At 36.9% G+C, this 21,051-nt stretch overlaps 2 protein-coding genes across 2 annotated transcripts; one reads left to right on the top strand and one right to left on the bottom strand.

Moving 5' to 3' along the window:
- Positions 1-8,726: 8,726 nt before the first annotated feature.
- LOC141820704 (calcium uniporter protein 2, mitochondrial-like) lies at positions 8,727-10,105 on the top strand. Its single transcript, XM_074708073.1, has 2 exons — positions 8,727-9,227; positions 9,532-10,105. The coding sequence occupies exons 1-2, from the start codon at positions 8,769-8,771 to the stop codon at positions 9,982-9,984; spliced, it is 912 nt and encodes a 303-aa protein (XP_074564174.1). The 5' UTR covers positions 8,727-8,768; the 3' UTR covers positions 9,985-10,105.
- A 3,949-nt stretch (positions 10,106-14,054) lies between these two features.
- LOC141820643 (4-hydroxy-3-methylbut-2-enyl diphosphate reductase, chloroplastic-like) lies at positions 14,055-17,915 on the bottom strand. The gene is made up of 10 exons (XM_074707999.1): positions 17,616-17,915; positions 17,337-17,533; positions 16,737-16,916; positions 16,518-16,649; positions 16,360-16,434; positions 16,183-16,288; positions 16,009-16,103; positions 14,695-14,880; positions 14,508-14,594; positions 14,055-14,372 (listed from the first exon to the last, which is right to left on the bottom strand). Exons 1-10 carry the CDS (start codon positions 17,848-17,850, stop codon positions 14,307-14,309), a joined length of 1,359 nt encoding a protein of 452 aa, XP_074564100.1. The 5' UTR covers positions 17,851-17,915; the 3' UTR covers positions 14,055-14,306.
- Positions 17,916-21,051: the final 3,136 nt, after the last annotated feature.

Below are 21,051 nucleotides of genomic sequence, written 5' to 3'. Positions count from 1 at the left end.
ACAACGTGACGAAGGCAATTGATTGAATGCCGTTGCTGACCGCAAGTTGAATCAACAAGCTATATTTAACGCATATTTAATCTCTTATTAATTTTTTAATAAAAAGTAATCTGATTCTAAAAGCCAAATTGGTACATCAACTCTAGTTTGGCCATTAGAGATTTTGATATAAAAGTGATCCTCTTTGTTCAAATTCAGTCCGAAGGGAGACACAGATTAAATTAAGTATAGTGTTAATGGTGCAGGAAGTAATTAAATTAAACAAGAGGAGCCTGTTTTCATGTTGGCAGTTGTTGGACTCTGCGACTGTTGCAGCTCTGAATCTGTTGACCGGATTCTTGAGACTCGGGGTTTGACTGCGTGGTAAGGCGGGTCCCTGTGCGGGCATGGCCAAGTGAGAGGTCGACACATGGCCGTGGGAACCGTGCGGGGCAGGGATTTCAAAGCCTTGGCGGGACAAAATTAAACATCGCTGTGGCATGGAGTGAAATACGAAAAAGAAGGCTTCCCATATTTTGTACTGCTGATGAGCAAAATAAAATAATTTTGTATTAGGAGTCTCGCGGTTACAAAGTTGATTTATAATAAATTATAATATCTTTCACGTATGGACTTGTGCAAGGAGTACAAATCTAAAACTCAGACGGTACTAAACTCAAATGATTCATGTACAAACACCATATAAACACAATGAATAGTTGACTGAGATAAATTTACTTAAACAAATTAATCAATATTTAATTGTTATACTAATCCTCTTTTTGCTACCTATTCAAATGTGTAACAAATGTATTAACGTATGGATCTGAAATTGTCAACAATTAATGAAGAATCTGTAACCGTTTAAGTGAAACGACTGATCATCAATGGTCAACACTTGATATTTATAAAGATAGTAAAGGATCTTTACTTGTTATTTACTATAATTAAGGGTTTAAGTTCTTATATGACTTTTGACAGAGAATAATGGAAAAAATAAATGCATAAGTAAAAGAAATCCTCCTATGTTCATCCTCTCACTTTATTTTCTGTTGTACACTCTATTTGACAGTTCTACCTAGGATAATATTTGGGTACATACTCAATTTACTACGAAAATCAATATTTAGTTGCGTACATGATTGTGTTATTATATCTTGAAAAATAGATATTTAATGTGACCTCAAAGCATCGTCAGAGGAAACGAAACTATTTTAAAAAAAATTGTATTGAATACAGACTTCAATTTCTTTCTTTCCTACTCCGACTTGACAGTCAAACGATTTGGTCTCCCTATTCGGCACTCTGGCAAGGCAATCTATTCAAACTTGACAATTAGGCAATTTGACATCCTGACTCAACACTCCACAAGAATACTTAGCATCTCGACTTGACATTTGGCAACACTTGGGAGCACTTGGCATCCCTACTTGGCACTTGTCAACCTTCTCGGGATAGCACTTTGCTTCCCATTTGAGCTCAGGAAGTATTCTAGTCAAATCTCGCAGCACTTGACATTCAATCACTCACATCCTACAAGAGCCTGAACAACTGAATAGTTTGACCTAACCAATTCAGTCTAATAATTTGAGATTATTAAATCTGAATTTGAATTTTAATAATTTTTAATTAAGTAGATTTTCTATAACTCTGACGAATATTTCCAATATGAACATTATCCAATATAAATATCCAAATCGAATTGTTATCCTCCAAATTGTTCAGATCTGACTTGGACGAAACTCCTACGAGGTTTTTTTTTCTCTATTAATAAAATCACCCTTTTATCATCTCTCTTATTGATTTCCGAACTAACAGATAGAAAGATAGACGATTTGAATTGAATTAATGGCGAAGCGTCTGTCTGGCACTCCCGCTGCTTATTATTTCAATGGGCTGTAGCTGTAGTGTAGTGTTGACTTAAGGCGTGAGGCGGATTCTGTTCGCTTGTCTGAGCGAAGTAGTGAACTCAGTCTACTGTCTTGTGCTGGCTATGTCTGCAGGATTCTCTGTTCACAGCATGGAGTTGGTCATGGTTCATTTACTATGAAACAGCAAAAGGAGGGTGGAATATTCTAGTTAGAAAATTAAGATCTAGCCTAAGGGATTGATTCTGACACTCTTTGTCTTGCCAATTATTCTCCTGTAGTGTTCTGTCTTCAACTGAACCAACTTCTGTTCTCTGTTGTTAAGCGGTTCCTTGTGTGGTTTCAGTTGGATGTTCTTTAGTGATTGTTTGTTGGGTCTTGAGGAGGCCTACTGGGCCTAATCAACTAAACTATACAGATACATGAATTGGACAAGTCACAACTGATGGTGTCTTCACCAGTGAATATTTTGGAGCTCATGAGATATCCTTGGATGCATTTAAATTGTTAATTATTCAATTCTTATTGCACTTTTCTCTTATTTATATTAACATCTTATAGATGCAGACTTACATCAGATTATACGTTGTTTTTGTGTGTGTGCTTTACTACTCTAGCAACAGAGGTAATCAATGATTTCGGTATGTGAGCTTACGGTTGAGGTTTTGCTACATTCCAAAAATATTAAATGTATAAGTATTTTATATAGTTTAAGATGGTATACTGAAACAAACCACCCAATCTAGTGAAGAACACTCATGATCCCAACAACTGAATGATTCACAAGCATCAAGTTCCAGAATTGACATCGCAAGTCATTCTACTGGACAAATATTCCCTTCCACAAGCTGAGTATCTTTAATTCGCTTGGTATTTCAGAGATCAATTAGCAGCCTTATCCATTAAGGCTACACTACACTTGATTCTACCTCACGTATCGAAAGAAAGCACAGTGTATCTTTATTCCCTGAAAGATGGACCTTTTTGCCGCCTCCTATCCCACAGTGAATCATTTATTAATGCCCTCTCCTCTAGTTAAGCATTATAATGTTCTTGTGACTGCTGCATGACTCAGCCACATTGATGCTTCTTCCTCAAATGTTCCAAGCACTTCTAAGATATACACTGTTTTTTTCCAATTAAACAGCATTGAGTGCGTCTTGCATAATCTTCTACTCACTTGGATGTCTAATGAGAGTCTGGTCACTTTCAACTTTGCTGCTTCGATTCTTGATGTTATATCCTGTTTTTTTTAAGAGAAGAAAAGTTACTGGAACTAACTTATTAGGTTCTTTCAATCTCATTTGAGAGAGAAGTAGGCCATAAAACTCCCTTGTTTATATTAACAAAGGCCAACGAGCAGCTAAGAAAGAGGCAAATAAAACTCGGTAATCGAAAGAAGAAGGGAAGTCCAACAAACAAAGAACTCTATCAGTGAGCAGTTAACACATGTTTTGTTTTCTCTACTCCAAAGTTGCTTAGTTGATTTTTCTTTGAATCTTTTCACCAAGTAGTAGTTGTTTTTGGTATCTAGATTCATGGTGTTTTGCTTTTCTCAGTATGGGATTCTTCACCAAGTGTTCTGCACAGTTGTAAGATTTAAGATATGCTGCAAAATCGTTGTTGACTATGATGCAGTATCAGAATCTTGTTGCCTTCAATGTTAAGCCACATTTATACTCTCGGCATCAGGTGTAAATTTCATTATGATAACTAAATACAATTTATGTGTTATCTTATTTTGCATTAATTGCCAGACCAAAATGAATAAATTCAAAAAAAGGTTTTGTTTTTTTATTTACACATGGACGATGGATAGCCTCCAAAATATCTTTCATAAAAAAGCAATGAATGGTGAACTTGCTTTATCTTCCCTCTCGCTTTTACTTTCCCAAAGCAAAGTAAAAAGATAATAATAATAAAACAAAAAGGATCCAATCAGATTGGTTTCTGATTCATCTATTCAACTGTGGATTTCCAATTTTTTTGCATTCCGAGAGTAAGTATAGAGCAATAAGTCAACACATTTGCAATATATTTTCACCATTAGTGAAGCTTTTCGAGCTTATGCAAACAAATACTTTTCCTTGATATGCATCGTGAGTGAATCTATCAAAGTGAAGTTGACCTGAGTGTCAATTGCTTGTTGCATCACCTGCTTGATGGAAAGCTCTCAAAGCATCAGCAAACACTCAGCAATTTGGCTCATAGCAAATCATGCAAAAAGAAAGACAGCAAGAAGTATAAAAAGAATCGACCTACATTAGTTAACTTTTTTAATCTGTGTTACCCTAAACAAGTTTTTTTTTAAAATAAAAAATAAAAATTATACTTATTATCAAGATTTGGTTAAGATATTGCCAAGTGGTCAATTATGTTGTTTATGGGAACACAACAGCAGTACTGATTGATAGATAAGTTGCATTCCAAGGAAACCAAACTCTCTTGGTCCATTCAAAATCCAATTCGTGGATTCCGTCACCTAACTCACTCATGGAAACCAACTCAAGATTAAGATTAATCCAATTTCCAATTCAACTCACGGATCCATCTTCTTTGCAGATCATCCAGCAGCTAGCTGATGTATTAGTCGTGTTAACTTTTTGTTGGTACAACAGTCATTGCTTCCCCTTCAATCTCTACGAGAGATAAGAAAATGTTATCCATACACAACAAACTCTTCTTTGCAATGATTAAGGTGGATTCCAACTTAATTCCAAATAATGGATTTATTTAATCTCTATTCGATAACAAGTGCTTTACTCCCATCAAACTCTAGTAAAACTCGAAATGATCCTTGGAAGGGGTTGCTTTGGTCTGGTCAGGACATGTTCACTCGCATATATATTCAATCGCTAAGCAAGTTCTCCAATCTTCTTAAGAATGATACTTGAGTCATAAAGGCTAATATACATAACTACCTCAATTCCAATACTTTCAAATGAACAATTATCTCAACAAACTCATAGACACCATATCGATCATCTTTGCCTCAAACAAATTGTTCTCTCCCATGCACAACCGATCGAATTGGAATCCCTACATGGTGGGTGGTTATTCAGGGTTCGCCATCACCTCCCTTTGTTCACTGGAATCTTGAAACTTCCAAAAAAATGAAAGCAATTGCTTGGTGATGATGAGAAGTTTCCAAGACCATTGGATGGATGATGGCAGATGGCTGGCTCACTGTGCCCCTAGCTAATTAACACGAAAGCAATTGGGAATCTTGTTCTCTGCCAAAACAAATAAACTAACAGAAATAATGGAAGTGGGATCTGTTGTTAAGTAATCGAATTGAGCATATATCCTTAGCTTGTTGTCATCCAATTCATGTTCACTTTTTTGCATGAGTTAAGGACTTGGGGGATTGGAAGCTCAAATTAGTTTGTTTGCCTTTAGCATTGAAATGACACGATGCTGTAGTTTTGGTTTTGGGGTATTTGGTCGTGTGAAGGAATTGAATGGGATTGTTTGTTCTAGTCACTTGGTGCGCCGTGCAGACAAACTATTCTGTTGCACATATTTCCACAATACACAAGCTCCATGTGTCGTGGTGGTTTGTTTCAACACACATAGGCCACCCGATATTCAATGGATCACGAAACACACTTTTGATCCATGAAACCTGATAAAGTTGTAATCAATCCACTGATGTACTAGGTCAGTCGACTGATGTGTTGAGAATTTTAAATAGTAGATTTAAGAATTGATTGAAGCACTTAGCCAATCTCGATTAGTCGACTACTATATAGGATCAATCAATTGTTTTGCTTGAAATCATGCACAAAAAATTTTTGAGTTGGGGCACTCGACTGCTTCGACAGCCGACTACCATTAAGGTCCAATTGACTATTGTGCACGAGTCAAGAACAATATATTTTCTGATCGATTGAAACAGTTGGTTGATTTGTATCAGTTGATTGTTATTTTTCGAGGTTGAACACAGAATATTTTTGAATCGATTGAGACACTCAATTGTTAGACAGTTGGTTGCTATTGAGGTCCAGTCAACTATTCGCACATAAATCGCGAATGAAAGTTTTCTAGTTGATTGAAGCACTCGTCTAATTCACAGCGACTGACTTACTATTAAGGCTCAATTGATTGTTTGAATTATCACTCGACTACTATTAAGTATTAGTCGATTGCTTATGTTCAATTTAGTTTTCTAGATTTTTTATGTATTTATTTGTACATATGTTACTAAATTGAAATAATATTATTACTAAAGGGAGACCAGGTAAATTTAGTACTTTTATGTAGATAGATGTATATCTATGTTAAAAATAATTAGTCTAAAGAAAAAATTATTTTTAGGCACAATATATATTCAACCTATAGTTTCATAATGGATGGAAGAGCTATGTCGTAGAAAAACATCAAATAAACTGTTATAATTACTTCAACTATAGAGGTAGAATATATAGCGTGCTATAGGGTATCTAATTAAGGGATATGATTGTAAAACTTTATCACAGAGTTGCAGATTATTGATGACATTGATAGGCCATTAAAGATCAACTGTAATAATAAAACCGCTGAATTATATTTAAAAAACAATTGTAGTTTATCTAAGTCTAAATACATCGATATCAAATACTTAACGATTAAAGAAAGAGTTAAGAGTGGTTAGGTGATGAAAGAGTATATTAGCACAGATTCTATATTGACGAATTCACTTACTAAGGGCTTGCCGTCCAAAGTGTTTCATCAGCATGTGATGAATATGATGATTCTTCTTTTAGATGAAGTACACATTTAGTAGAAGTCTGTATTCAGTATTTAATACTCTATATTGATGGTCACATGTATACTTTGACTTGTATACGTTCGAAAGGTTAACCTATTCGGGAATCTCCGGATCTATGCTTATTTTCAACTCCCCGAAGTATTTTGTTGCTTGCTACGCCCTTCCTCGTCTCTGGGTGCCTAGGTATCCTGAAATGAAGATATCCTGATTTACTATTATGGTTTGCATATGATGTTTATAAATGTGATGTATGATCAACAATTGAGTTATAAGAAAACAAATCATGATTTACTATTGCAGTTTAAAATAAGATATTAGTAAACATGATTTAGGCCCTTTTGGATCATATGAAGGACCAATTGAGAATTGATATGAAGAGATCATATTTCACGCAATTCTCATGCTATACATCCACATCATCATTAATGAAGTTGATATATATATGATTATTGTTTGAGCTTATTACAAGTGAGATAACTATGATCTCTTTAGTCTTATATCAATATAATTATTAAATTATATTATTCTAAAAGGGTATCTAACTCATAAAATTCAACTTAGGTATATATTAACAAGGTGTGATATGCGGAATCACATTCAAGTGAAAAATATTAGATTTTATTTCTCCATTGATGTGCTTATATGTTAATTTGTAACGCCCGAATTTGTCATTGCAGAAAATTTTATTAAAGTCATATAATTGTTGTATTAATTGCAAGTTTATGATATTCGATGTGAATCTCATAAACATAGAACATATCAATCCGTTATTAATAATGAGTTGATAATGTATTCGTGCTTGATGTATATAAGGGATGTGATCCTTCGTAGGGTGAGATGAAATGTAGAATAATTTGACCATTGAATTTCCATCATAGACCTTTTCTCTAATTTCTTTAAAATTGACAAAAGCAAAACTAATTAAGTACATCTATAACTATCAACGAATAGTTTCTAAACATGTTATTCATGTTTATGTTTATATATATGGTTTCCCTAAATTTCAACATTGTCAAATCCAACCTACTGTCAAGTCGTCAAATTCATGATGGTATTAAGGGTGAAGATCATGTGTTAAAAAGTGATCTGAATATGTTGAAATGTATTGCTAACACGTTAGAAATGATTTTTTTTTTACAAAAAAAATTGAACACTTTTCATTTTCTCTTTTAAAAATAGAGATTATTTTAGTCAAATTTACAGAGTTGACTTACTATTCAAGATAAATAGCATGTAGTTCAGAAAGGGAGATCATCTATGTCCATTAAAACTCTATATTCTGAATAATATTTAAGCAAACAATAACAAACTAATTTCTTTTCAAAGGGAGGGAAAATATGTATAAAAAATTTGAATTATTTAAAAGTAAATTATGATCGACAATATATATTATGATATTTTCAATGAGTCATGCAAGTTAGATAGTTGTATTGGATTGAATTGATTGAGGTTGTCAAGTTGGTCGGTTGAATTGATTGAGGTTGTCAAGTTGGTCGGTCGAGTCAAATGGTTAAGATAAAATAAGCCAAATAAATTATTTATGTAAAAATATTTTTTAATATAAAATTAGCCCTTGTGTATATTGTGTTTAACATTTCTATAAAAAAAGGTAATATTTCATTTCATTATATTATTAATTCAACATATTGGATAACTTTTTCATAACATTATATAAATTTTTAGATTTTTTTAAAAAAGCCTCTAAAATTGATTATCAACCAAGCAAAGCTTTAATGTTCTATTTGTGTTCCAGTGAGATCCTTCTTATTTGTTTTAATTTTTCTTACACTCTTTATTTAATTTTTCTTTACTTTTAAATAGGGTATTTTAGAAAAGAGAATCTTAGTAGTGCATTAACTTGTTAAGTCAATAATTAATTTTAAAGGTTTTTTTTAAAAAATAATTATTCTAAATTATAATAAAATGTTAATATATTAGCTATTTAATTAAAATCGAGATAATTGCCTAATATTAGAATTATCCCATAATTTTGAATTTGATGACAAGATAACAGGTCGAACTTTTATTTAAATAAAATCAAATTCTTTTTTTTTTTTTGTCTCTCTCACCGGCCGCCGTGGCTATAAATTAAATGGTTCGTCTCTGGAATCTCAACCGGGTGCCGAAGCCCGAGAAGAGAAGCAGAGCTCCACAAAGTCAGAAGGTTAACCATGGCGTTCCGCATAGCCCTCGCCCGCCGCCTCCTTAACCTTTCCAAGATTGTCTCCTCCTTCTCCTCTTCCCTCGCCCCGCCTCCCACCTCCTCCTCGGCCGCTGCCGTTCCCAAATTAGGCCTTCTCCACCAATCCCATGCGCGGCTCCCCTTCGCCGTCACCGGCGATTTACCCTACCGTGTCGGCGATCGGATCCGTTTTGAGTATCTATCCCTGCCGGATGAGGAACAGATGGTGACGGTGTCGCAGGCGAGGAAGGTGCTGAGGGCGGCCCAGATGGAGGCGGTCCGGGAGAAGCTGAAGGGGCTCGGCCGGAGTTGTATCTCCTACGCGGAGTTCGGCCAGATCTGCGGAAACGTCCCCGGCATCGAGACCTCGACGGGTCTCACGAAGGCACTGGATGAGTCCGGCGCTGTCGTCGTCTTCGGCGATGTTGTCTTCCTCCGCCCCGAAATGGTAAGATTCGACGAGATTTCGCCCAAATCAGCATCCATTTCAACTCCAAATAATTCCACCAGAAACTGAACGATTCGAACTTAGAAAACAAGCCCCGATTCCGAACCCAGCATTCTAAATTCATGGAGTTGATTCCGGCACAAAAGAAACAAGAGTACAAAAATCAAACCTTTCCACTTCCAAAACTGCATTTGCGAACAATTTCTTCCTCAACGTAACTAAAGAATCGCTCAGTAAAGAACTTTATCAGTTACTCCAAAATAACTATAATAATCAACTATAATTTTGATCTTCTTCTGGGCAGGTAGCGAAGGCAATCGAGAGGATGATTCCGTCTCCAGCTCAAGATGAGAGCCAGACGGAGGAGCTGAGGGCGATGGAGGCGAAGAAAGCGTGGATCGAGAAGGCGGCGGCGGCGTCGGTGCGGAGGGAGATGTGGACGGGGTTGGGGTTCATCGCGCTGCAGACGGCGGGCTTCTTGCGCCTAACCTTTTGGGAGCTGTCGTGGGACGTGATGGAGCCGATCTGCTTCTACGTGACCTCGGCCTACTTCATGCTGGGCTACGCCTTCTTCCTCCGCACTTCTCGGGACCCCTCCTTCGAGGGCTTCTTCCAGGCCCGGTTCGATACCAAGCAAGCCGGCCTCTTGAAGGCCCATGGGTTCGACGTCGAGCGGTTCCACCAGCTCAGGAAAAGCCGAGTTCCGGCGATGCCTGATGCTGATTCTCACCGGCCTTTCTCTCATTGCTGCCATTAGAGAACCACCTCTTTCGCGGAGGCTGTAAATTAAGTTTTTCGTTTCTTTTATTGCAGTAATGAATAACAACTGAAGATGAGATCATATTTAGAGAAAGTTATTCGTGATCGTGAAAGTGATACGGAGGGCTCTGTAGTTTCTCTATTTACCTTTTTATAAATGGTTTTGGGGCCGATCGTGTGGGGCCGTTAAGATGACAGATTCTATCTTTTTGCAGAAGGAGGGCTCTTGTGATAAGCGAGAGGGCTCTTGTGATAAGCGAGAGCCTTTCTCACATGTGATGGCAGATTGAAGGAGGGCTCTTGTGATGAGCGAGAGCTTCTCTCACATGTGACTCGGCCACGTGCTAGAACGGCCGAAGTATTCTTCAAGCCCTAAAATAAAATAAAACTTTATTTTACATGGATACTTTAACTAATTGTTTAGAAATACCCTGGACCTGGACTTTCATTATTATTGTTTTAAGTTTTATTGCGCTTTCATAACTACTGTTAACGTACTGTTTATAATTCATATTGTTGTTCACTGTTTTGTAAGTGTTATTGATTTACCACTTCCATTGTTAGCAAAAATCACATATATAAATAATTAAGAGTGAATCAATAATATATAATAATGAAAGTATAGAGGTTTGAGGTTAGAGCATTTCAATACAATAATAATAGTGGAATTCCAAAAAAGTAGTTAAAGTATAAGGGTAAGATGGTATTTTATGACTAAAATCATAACAAGTATATACATTTTTATGATTGGAGGATTTCAGAGCTAATGAAATGACTTGGAGTGGAGTGCATTTGGAGATTGAGAGAGATCCAGAAGCATTAGAAAAGAAAGGTGTTTTTTAATATTCGAAGAAAGATAGAAATGTTTTATTATCTAGTAATCATATAACTAAGATTATATATAATAACTTGAATTAAACACACTCTTATGTTAGAAGGTTTATATCAAGAATGAATTGTAGTGGATCATAAATTATAAAACCCTTACTGAGTTTATGATCGAATCACAGTACGCTCATACGTGTGGAATTCTATTCCATGCATATCGCCCATTAGACAGATGATTACTGCATTAATGAATAACTTTATTCACGTTAAAGACAAAGGAAAGACATACGAGAGTGAAAGAAATGGATATCTTTGGTTCTCAGTGGATGGATGATCTGCTGACTCTCAAATGGTACAGATGAGGACGAGGCTTGGGCGAGGTTAGATTTGCTTTCGTCGTAGGCAAGGTGACACATTCCTTATCGTACCCCCAGAATTTGCACAACAACCGCACAAAATGGATCCACTAGCTTCTCAAGTCTCGAAACACAACACTAGCTAGCTAAGGAATCAGTTCCAGAATCGATGCTGATACATTATTTTACCAGGATCACGCATTACCATCCTTGCATGAAAGAACACGAAACAATTGTCAGAGATTGGCGTGAAAACTAGTGACATCAATTTGATGATGATGATGATAATAATAGCAAATCATGCATTTCGATGGTCCTTTTGGTTCCTGGAACTTATTCTCTGCAGCTAACTTGGATCATGAGAAGGTAGTTCTACTTGCTCTCGGCCATCAATTATGTTGAAATGATTTTATCCGAATAAATTCTTGGAGTGGTTGTGAGAATTCGAACAAGGAAACTTCGTACCACAAGATGAAGGCCACAAATAAAGTGTAGCAGATCATAAAGGTGTATCTAAAGAGCAGGGAATTCAAGGATTTCATTTTTTCCTAGTGGCAGAAGTAGAATGAGCACATTAATGTAGAAGTCAAATCTGTACTTGTCTTTATTTTGGACTGATGTTGAATCAATAACATCAACAACGTTGATTATCACGCTTGTCTCACACACTTGAGGCCTTTGGTTTGAATGCGAGCTCAGACAATTTTGTTTACATTCGATTTAAGTTAGTATTTCAGTTCAATTAGTTATATTTTGTTTTAAACAAGAAATCTCTTAGTGGTGGATTTTGAAAGGAGCAGGATTTCAATACTTTCCACGTTCTTGGATTAGACGATGTGTAGCCGATGATCTTGCAGGACATGTTTCCCAATTAATACAATTAATCAAACGCTCGCTTTGATATAGCTCAAATGTGAGTTCTGGCGAAGGATGACAAACAAATTCTAGTTCGATTTAATAGAACTCTGAAAATAGTTTATTTCACCATTTTTTTTTCCTTTGAACCCAAATTACACATTCAAGAACAGGAAAATGGTTATTTCGGACCAAGTTATGAATTCAAAAAGTAAAGTCCACTATTATATTTATGGCAGAGGTTTGTGTTTGTCAAAATATAAAACCCACATAATATAAAATCTTATGTGTAAGACTGATATTTGTAAAATTTTAACTCATTTAACTCCAAAGAGAAGGATTTTTTTATTATCTCAAACGATCAGTTCACTCGACTCAGTAGAACTCACTTTGTGTACCGTCATATCCTTTAGAATGCTTATATTATATCCTTAAATTATTAGTAAACATTGAGATGAAATTAAGTGGGAATTAATCAGTCATTTTATTTCATTACTGATGTTATCCGCGGTGTTTCCCCAAGCATCTGGCCTCGCTTTCCAATTAACCAGTCTCATATTCCAAGCATAGTGATTCGCCATTCTCCTTCCTCGATCACTGTGCTCAGCGTTCGTCCAGCAACAATTTCATTGGGCTTCATCGGAAGGCTAGCTACTTGGGCTTGCGTGTCCAAGCACTTAGCATTCATCCAGCAATGATCCCATTCGGGTTTGGGAAGCTCGCTTGGGACCCATGCTCCCAAGCACTCAGTGTTAATCTAGCAACATCGTACTCGGACGCGGGGAGGTTGCTCGGGTCTATGTGCCCGAGCACTCAGTGTTTGTTCAACAACAACCTGATTTAGGTTTGGGAAGATCATTTGGGACCCCGTTCCCTAGCACTCGTGTTCATTTGACATTCGGGCTCAGGAAGGCCGCTCAAGACTAGAGTTCTCAAGCACTTGATTTTCGTCCAACGACGATCCATTTGAACTTGGAAGACCTACTTGAAACTAGCTAATTTGGCACTTGGCTTTATCATTTGGCATCCTAACAAAATAATTAGTGCATGCAACGAACATAGGTCATCTTACATGGAGATTCTCCAAGACACATTTCAACATATGTCGCCCTTTAATGCCCTAATCACCTCTTATATGGGCAGCTGATGGACACGTAGAGATTCTCTCAATGGTTGTCACTCCTTGGTGCCCTAACTGCCCTAGGATGCATAGCTAGTGGACGCATATCATCATACATGGAGATTTTCTCGACGGTTGTCACTCCTTGGTGTCCTAACCGTTACTCAGGTGGATGGCTGATGGATACATGGCACCCTACTGGAGATTCCGCCAAAACTATGTCAAGGTGCAATCCAACAACTGTCCCCATTGTGCCCTAATTGCCTCACAGAGAGATAGTTGATAGGCCCGTGACATGACATCCTATGTGAAGATTCCCTTCCATCGAGTATATAATGATCGGGCGAGGTAAGTGAATGTATAATTTTTTTTTCACACGGACACGGAGACAACTCTTCTCCACACCGCTATCAGATCTTGGCTCACTAGGAGTCTATTGTAGTTTCGGCTCAGAATGCGTTAGGAGAGGAGTCTAAGCGGACAGGAAGGACACCATCAATTGCTATACCATATGACTAATTGAAAAGTCATGAATGAGATTACTGTGAATAAATTTATTTTAAAAGAATTAAACAATTCAATTGAGAGAGCGAAAAAACTGAAGTGCCCATCCATAACTTCAGAGCTGATTCCATGTCTCCAAGTTTATAGTCACCATCGACATTGTCCTTTAAGTAATGCTGTCAACAAGGACATCACTAGTTCTTCATCTTTTGAAAGATCTTATCTTCAGTTATTATCCTTGGATTAAAAATTAAAAAATATAATGTAAACCACCAACCATATGTTGAAGCCCTAGCTAGCTAGGATTTCATGCCAAATTTCAGGCATGTTAGCGACTCCATGATTTTAACAATGCATCCAATGGTGAGCTGCAACTAATATTTTGGGTGCAGAACAAGATACAAATGGGTGACACAACATCATACCTTTATTCAGTTTGTTATTCGAGTCAAGTTGGAGAGCTTGTCATTCTCAACAAGGACTTGGCCCTCGTACACTAATTGAAGATACAAATAAAATAGAAGCATAGATCGTGGACTACTATATTATTTCCGGTATATAGTGGAAGAATAAAGCCAGATACGTTTTGCTAGTGCTGGTACTGTACAAGTAGGCGCTTCATCTAAAAACATACTCCAGTCCGGATCCCCTTGAAAATTATGCTACTTGCAATGATTCTTGACGTTTAATCGCAAAAACCTTCTCCAATGCTTGCTCCACAACCTGCATTATAAGCGACATGAAAATAAGAAACTACCGAAAAATAAATATACAATGGTGTAAGATTCAGAAGCAGGAATTCTCCATGTAACTAACTTGTCAACGGTTGACTCATAAATTAGATCCAATATTAATTACCTTATCAGGAGTAGAAGCACCTGAAGTGACACCAATTGTAATTGGTCCAGAAGGTAGCCAATTCTCTTTCTCAAGAAGCTCTCCATGCTGCTTGTAAAAACAGATAAGATGATAATTACGACTATGAAATTTCATAATGAAAAGTCACATGATCTGATTAAAATAGATTTATTCTTAAGTAACTTACATTTAACTTATAGGTGATCTTGTTTCCCGGGCCAATTCTTTGTTCATTGTCAATCCAATAAGAAGGGATACCCTTGAGCTCAGCAATCTCTTGGAGATGTGAAGTATTACTAGAGTTCCATCCACCAACGACTAAGATGAGATCAAGTTTCTCTTCCACCAGTTTGAACATAGCATCCTGCCTTTCCTGAAAGAGTGCAAGAGAAGGGTAAGGGGGAAATGACATCAGTCATCCAATAGAATACAAAGAATTATATAAAAAAATTAAAAAACAGAAGATATTATTGATTTTTACAACTTTGATTTGCCACAAAACTGAAAAAATAAATATGAAAGTTAGATATTCCAAACTCTATTTTACAATTATAATCCTTTCCCTATAAAATAAAAATCCACCAATATCAATCCCAAATCAGATGAAGAATGTTGAGGGTTTCATTAGGGCCTAGACAGCCAAAATAAAAAATTGTTTCCTTTTTTTTTTTTTTTGTGAGACTAGGTTGACAAGTGATATAACTTTCTATAGGATTTACTGTAGGAAGAAGACCTCAAATAGTTGGGAAAAATACAGCTTGATGATGATGACTACGAAGACAATTCCTTGCATACACAAAATGTGGTTTCTGAAAAGCTCAAGAGTGATGCAGGTGAAGAAATGGGGAAGTCAAAAAAAGAATAATTTACTATGCAACAGAACTTTTTTTCAACCTTAATAATTGATAATAAATCTGAATAAATAAAAAACTTGTAACAGAATATGTCACCAAGAACTAATTAGTATGGCTAAATTGTAACCAACCATGATAGCTCAACACCTTAAAAGAACAATCTAAAAAGGACGTAAAACATGGATCCATTTCCGAGTAAAAATTAACTACAGAGCTCTAGTCATTCAATTTCATTGAACTAGTCCACAAATAGGAGTTCCACAGAAAAAAAAAAAAGAATGGTTTTCTAGCTATTATATTCACAAGGCATGAAAGTCACATGCCGATCTGAACAATTGTTTATACTTGATGGCAAGCAATTAACTCTACCCACCCAGATTATTGCAAAAAACTTATATAAATTCTTCAGTTACCTGGGAAGAAGTTAACCAATGATATTCAGGATAATTTGAAGAAAAAAAATTGATTCATGGTAAAATTTTGATAGGTAAGAGTGAAGTGAAATGGATTTAAACTAGACATCAAGGAGAGAAAACATACTGATGGCTTAACTGTTTGTATTGAAGTTTTCAATTACAATAATAACAGAGGAAAAGGCATGCGAAATGCAAATAGTAAAAAAGAAAGGAAACTATCAGTAAATTCACCTGGGTGGCATCACAAATGGTGTTGAAGCTGACAAAGTGATCATTGATGTTCTCAACCCCATATCTTTGCATCATGGTCTTCTCAGCCAATTTACCTGAAATCTAGTGTTATATTTGGTTGTAAACCATAGATGGAAAGACACAGGAAGTATCAGGGTGGGACAATAAACTTACCTATTTCCTCTGTTTCGCCCTTGAGCATTGTGGTTTGATTTGCAATGCCTACTTTAGCTAAGTCGACATCCGGATCAAACCCAACAGAAACGGCATATTTGAATTTCTGTAGCATATGAATGCACAGTTAATACCTTTCTTCTGTGCAGATAATATGAAATAAAAGAGTCAATATACCTCAAGAAATGCTTCTTTTGTGGAGCTAGACCCATCCAATTGCCCACCAAGAATGTAGTCGCACACGTATATTGCCTATTTTTTGCAATTGTTATATCCAATGTTTGGTTTCAGAATCTAATTCATAACCAAATGGTATTGGGTCAACGATCTAGTACCTCAGTCATGTTCTTCACAATGATATATCTTCCAGCAAATGATGCTGTGGCGACAGTCTCCTCGTGTGAATATTTGCCATGTATGATTGAAGTATAATCACCCTTCTTATGTTTCTCAACAGTGTTCCAGACCTTTGACGACAGCAAGACATTAATTATGATGAAGCTATTCAAGGAGAAATACACTACAAGTTCCTCTGATGTAAAAATAAAAAATACCTTTGAAACCCATGGACAAGTAGTATCAACTATCTGAACCTGCTTTTCGCTCAAGGTAAACATCTCATCAACCGAGGCTCCAAATGCTGGCAAAATTACAACATCACCCTTGTCAACAACATCAAATTGTTTCATCCCCTCCTCAACGGGAATGTTTTTCACGTCCATCTCTTCCAATCTCTGCAGCATTAAAACAATACAATCAATCTCAATAAAATTGAATATTTCATACTAGTAGGAACAAATGGTAATCGCCAAATATTGTTATGTAGCAAAATAGCCCTTCTCTGCCAAAATTATATTGCACGAATAACATCCTGAAATGAATCAAATTTCTATTAACAATTAGATTTAAATTAGGTCATGATGAAAATTATACTGGGATGCTAAAACCAACCTAGTTTATTTCAGTATACAAGTATAGCTAGATGCTTCAAATTAGAGAACCTTCTACAAGAATCCATAAACCGATTTCATAGTTTATTATTTATATTTCTTGCATGAACAAGAAAATTACGAAGTTAAACGAACAGAAAGTTTAACAATAAAACATTATATTTTTAAACAGGACACAATTAGTAGCTAGGATCCATCCCAAACCTTGTTGACCGTCGGGTTGTGGATGATTTCGTTGGTAATCCAGATGTTCTCTTCAGGAAATTGTTTCCTCGCCTCGTAAGCGATCTGAACCGCTCTCTCAACTCCCCAGCAGAACCCATAGGCCTCCGCGAGTTTCACAGTCACGTCGCCCCAAGTGTACACGTAGTTGTTATCCTTCAGCGTCTTAATAATATCACCTGCAATCCCACAACCCCAACCAAGTTTAAGAAAACCCCCAATTCTCACAGCGGCAAAAACGACCAAACTCCTTCCACTTACTCGTGTACTCCTGATTCATGAGTTCGAGGGTCTCCTTCTTGTGCCCGAACCCGCGGCGGTTGTAGTTGTCGCTGCGAGTAAGATTATGGCGGAACGCCTTCTTGTCGAAGTCCGGTTCGAGCGCGGCGCCACCGCTGCAACGGACGGTGAGCGTTGGCTTCGCTAAGGGGGCAGATCGGACGCGGGAGTGGGCGAGGCTGGGGGCGAAGCGCGCGAGCTGCATCGAGATCGCCATCGCGGACGGAGAAGACGACGAGAGGAAGCCGGTGTGGTGCCTCGGGTGCCAGCAAGTGGAATCCCCCGGCGGTCGCTCTATTTATCCACTCGCCTCCAGCCTCCAAATTTTCTCTGCATTTTCCTTTTTTTAAAAATAAAAATAAAAAACCTTTTCTCTGGCTACCGGTTTTCTATCGGATCCGTTTCGTCGTATAGTTGATGCCCGTGGTCCATGAGAGAGAGAGAACGGGCTGTCGGATCTTAGCGCGATCCAAGTTTCCTCCCCGTTTGAAATAAGGAGAAGGGCAGCGGGCAATGAACGCCGTTGACTAGAGATAGAGCGCATTACAATTTTTTAAATGCACGAAAATTTTATTTTTGTATTTTATTTGGGTAGCGTCTGTGGATGATTGTTGACTCCACGATTGACCCGGCGTCTAAAATTAAGCACGGGGTAATTAATTTTATTCGATCTAATTTTTAAAACATTAATCACGAGTTTGTCTTGTAACGGAAATGCCAATTGAATTTGTCACCAGGAAAACGATATGTAACAACGCTGTGCTCATGGAACACGTTTATTCAGCAGGATTCCGCAAAGAAAAATGAGCAGGGGTTGATTTGTCAAATTATATTTACGATAATAATGTATAAATTAAGTCTTTTTTGTTTGCTTTTCTCTTTTCCTCTATTCTTGGAGGCTAACTTTTTGTGAAAAACGTGGACTTTTTTTCTATTATTTTTACTAAAATTATATACATGGAAACAATTTTACGTTCTTCTCGTTCTTCTCACTTTCCACGTTTGTTTATGTATATTCCAGATTTCTCCCAGAGTTCTTCAACAATGTTATTTTTGTTGTTGTTGTTGTTGTTCAGGAATCCTTCAACTTTGCTTGGTCGCATTCGTCTTCCAATATTTGTTGAAGCATATGCAAATGTGAAGCAATTAGCTTCCAAATCTCTGTCTTCTACGGCGGTATACCTTCTGCCATTGATATATCAGTGAAGATTTCTTATGAAGGTAAGTTATGCTACATTATTGTTATCTTTAGCTCATGGAGTAATTTCATTGTCTATGCAACATAAATTACTAGAATGAACATGGTAATTAGATTCAGCAACCTTTTCTCTACCTCTTTCTTTTATTTTCAGATTAAGAACCTTTGAATACATGTACTGACATCTTTCTTTCCTCCCCTATGCTAACATCTCATCCATGTACAGCGCAGCCAAGCCACTCAGTTGCTGCTTGAACAAAACAATTATATTCATTGAACTTTGTATCCAATTGCCTTATCAGCTAAACTGCTTCAGTTGATTGAATTGTTATCTAGTCGATTAAATCTATCTAGTCAATGATCTCTTTTTCAATTGGCATAAATTTATGCAAAGTTTCAGAATTCTGTACCATATATCTGATACTCCATGTTTATGAATTCACTTCGCTTTGGGACACCCTAAAATACATCTCACGCCAGGCCATCAAGCCTCCAGACACAGCTTTAAAATTTGCTTTAAGTCATGTGATTGTTCTTGCCTTTCAAGTCCCACATAAGGCCTCCGAGCCATCAAATAATCCATAATCTCACTATCACATCCACAACTATATATTCAACTCTCTTCACCCTAGTTAGAATGTCCTTCGAACTCCAACAATCATTTTAGGGCTCCGAGTCATTAAGCACAAATCAACTCATAAAAATCGCCAAGTTATATGCATTATTCTAAATTCTTATACACTTAGTGGAAATATTCATAACATGGGTTAAATTTAATTGAAATCATTTACCAAAGACATATAACAACCTAATCCAATCCAATCAGTTGGAAGCATCATTTCTCCAATAATTCTTATATAGATTAGTGAAGCAGATCGATCGAAGAATTTACCAACCACGTCCGTCCATGGATAATGATAGAACTTCAATAGTTAAGCCAAAGGGTTCATCCTCAATTGAGTACGGGTGTGAAGCAAGGGAGGAAGTCCCACCACTAGTTGAACTTGCACTGAAAAGGTTAGCATCATTCTTTTTTAAATGGAGATCAAAAGTGGAGGTCAAATAGCCATTTCAACCCCATCCGTTTGGTCATTTGACTTCTCGACCCTATTAACTTGGCTACTCTTACTTTGGAGGACTCAGATTTCACTTTGGTCATCCGACTCCTCCCTCAACTCAGTCCACATGTTCCTAGATGACTCAGACTCCTCAACTCCATCAGCTCGGTCACTCCGACTCCAGAAGACTCAGACTTCCAGAGGACTCAGACTCCATCAGGACTCAGACTACTCTAGGATTCAGACTCCATCACTCGGTCATTACGACTCCAAAGGACTCAAATTCCTTAACTTTATCAGTTCAACCACCTCAACTCCAGAAGACTCAGACTCTTCAATGTCCATTAGCTTCGCCACTCTACAGGTGTCTATTGATGGTTACTGAGTATATTCTTGAACATGACACCACGGGTGAATAGAGGAACAATTATATAGGTGTCAGACTTATCTCCAGATGCTCTTCTGCGTACACTTAGCATTCAACGAGTGAAGAAGCAAATAACGATTATCAGATTTAATCTCCCATTATTACTGATGTGAAAATGCTTTCTTAACAACTATATAAACTCTAGAGAAGGTTGATACAATAAGGGGGATATGGTATGAACATATTCATCTCCTTCTTCTTCCATAAGCTCTATTATTTTTATCTTCTCTCAATCTTTGTACTAATTTGAACGTCAGAGTAACCACGTTGAACCCCTCTCAGTGTGCCCATTCTAATTTTCATCTAAGCCTCACAAGCAATCTTGTATCCTCAACAGTTGTTTTTTGTTGATTCATCGTCATCGATCTCAAATAGATATATATTGTAACTGATTAGTGTCAATTCGGATTGAGTTGGACTCGAGTTAGACTCAAGTCAACTCAGATTGTGTGAGACTCGAGTTGGACTCAAGTCACACAAGTCAAATTCGAATTCATCAAAGATTATCATGCATGAGATGCATGATCATAAAGCTGCATGATCTTCCTTAAAAGAAGAGACAGATTATCATACATGAGATGCATGATCTTCATTAAAGGAAGAGAAAGATCTTCATGCATGAGATGCATGAGAATTAATAAAATATTAATTCTTCATATCACTAAAAGACAAAATCCTTCATATCCCATAGTGGGATATAAAAGAGGTGAGAGACTCTTGATGAAGGGTTGTTGG

This window comes from Curcuma longa, unplaced genomic scaffold, assembly GCF_044706935.1.
Source record: "Curcuma longa cultivar G26 ecotype Majalengka, Jawa Barat unplaced genomic scaffold, ITB_CL_G26_1.1 utg509_np1212_2302976_RagTag, whole genome shotgun sequence".
Taxonomy (NCBI): Eukaryota; Viridiplantae; Streptophyta; class Magnoliopsida; order Zingiberales; family Zingiberaceae; genus Curcuma; species Curcuma longa.
The sequence above is the reverse complement of the archived record's forward strand: the minus strand, read 5'-3'. Positions and strand labels throughout refer to the sequence as shown.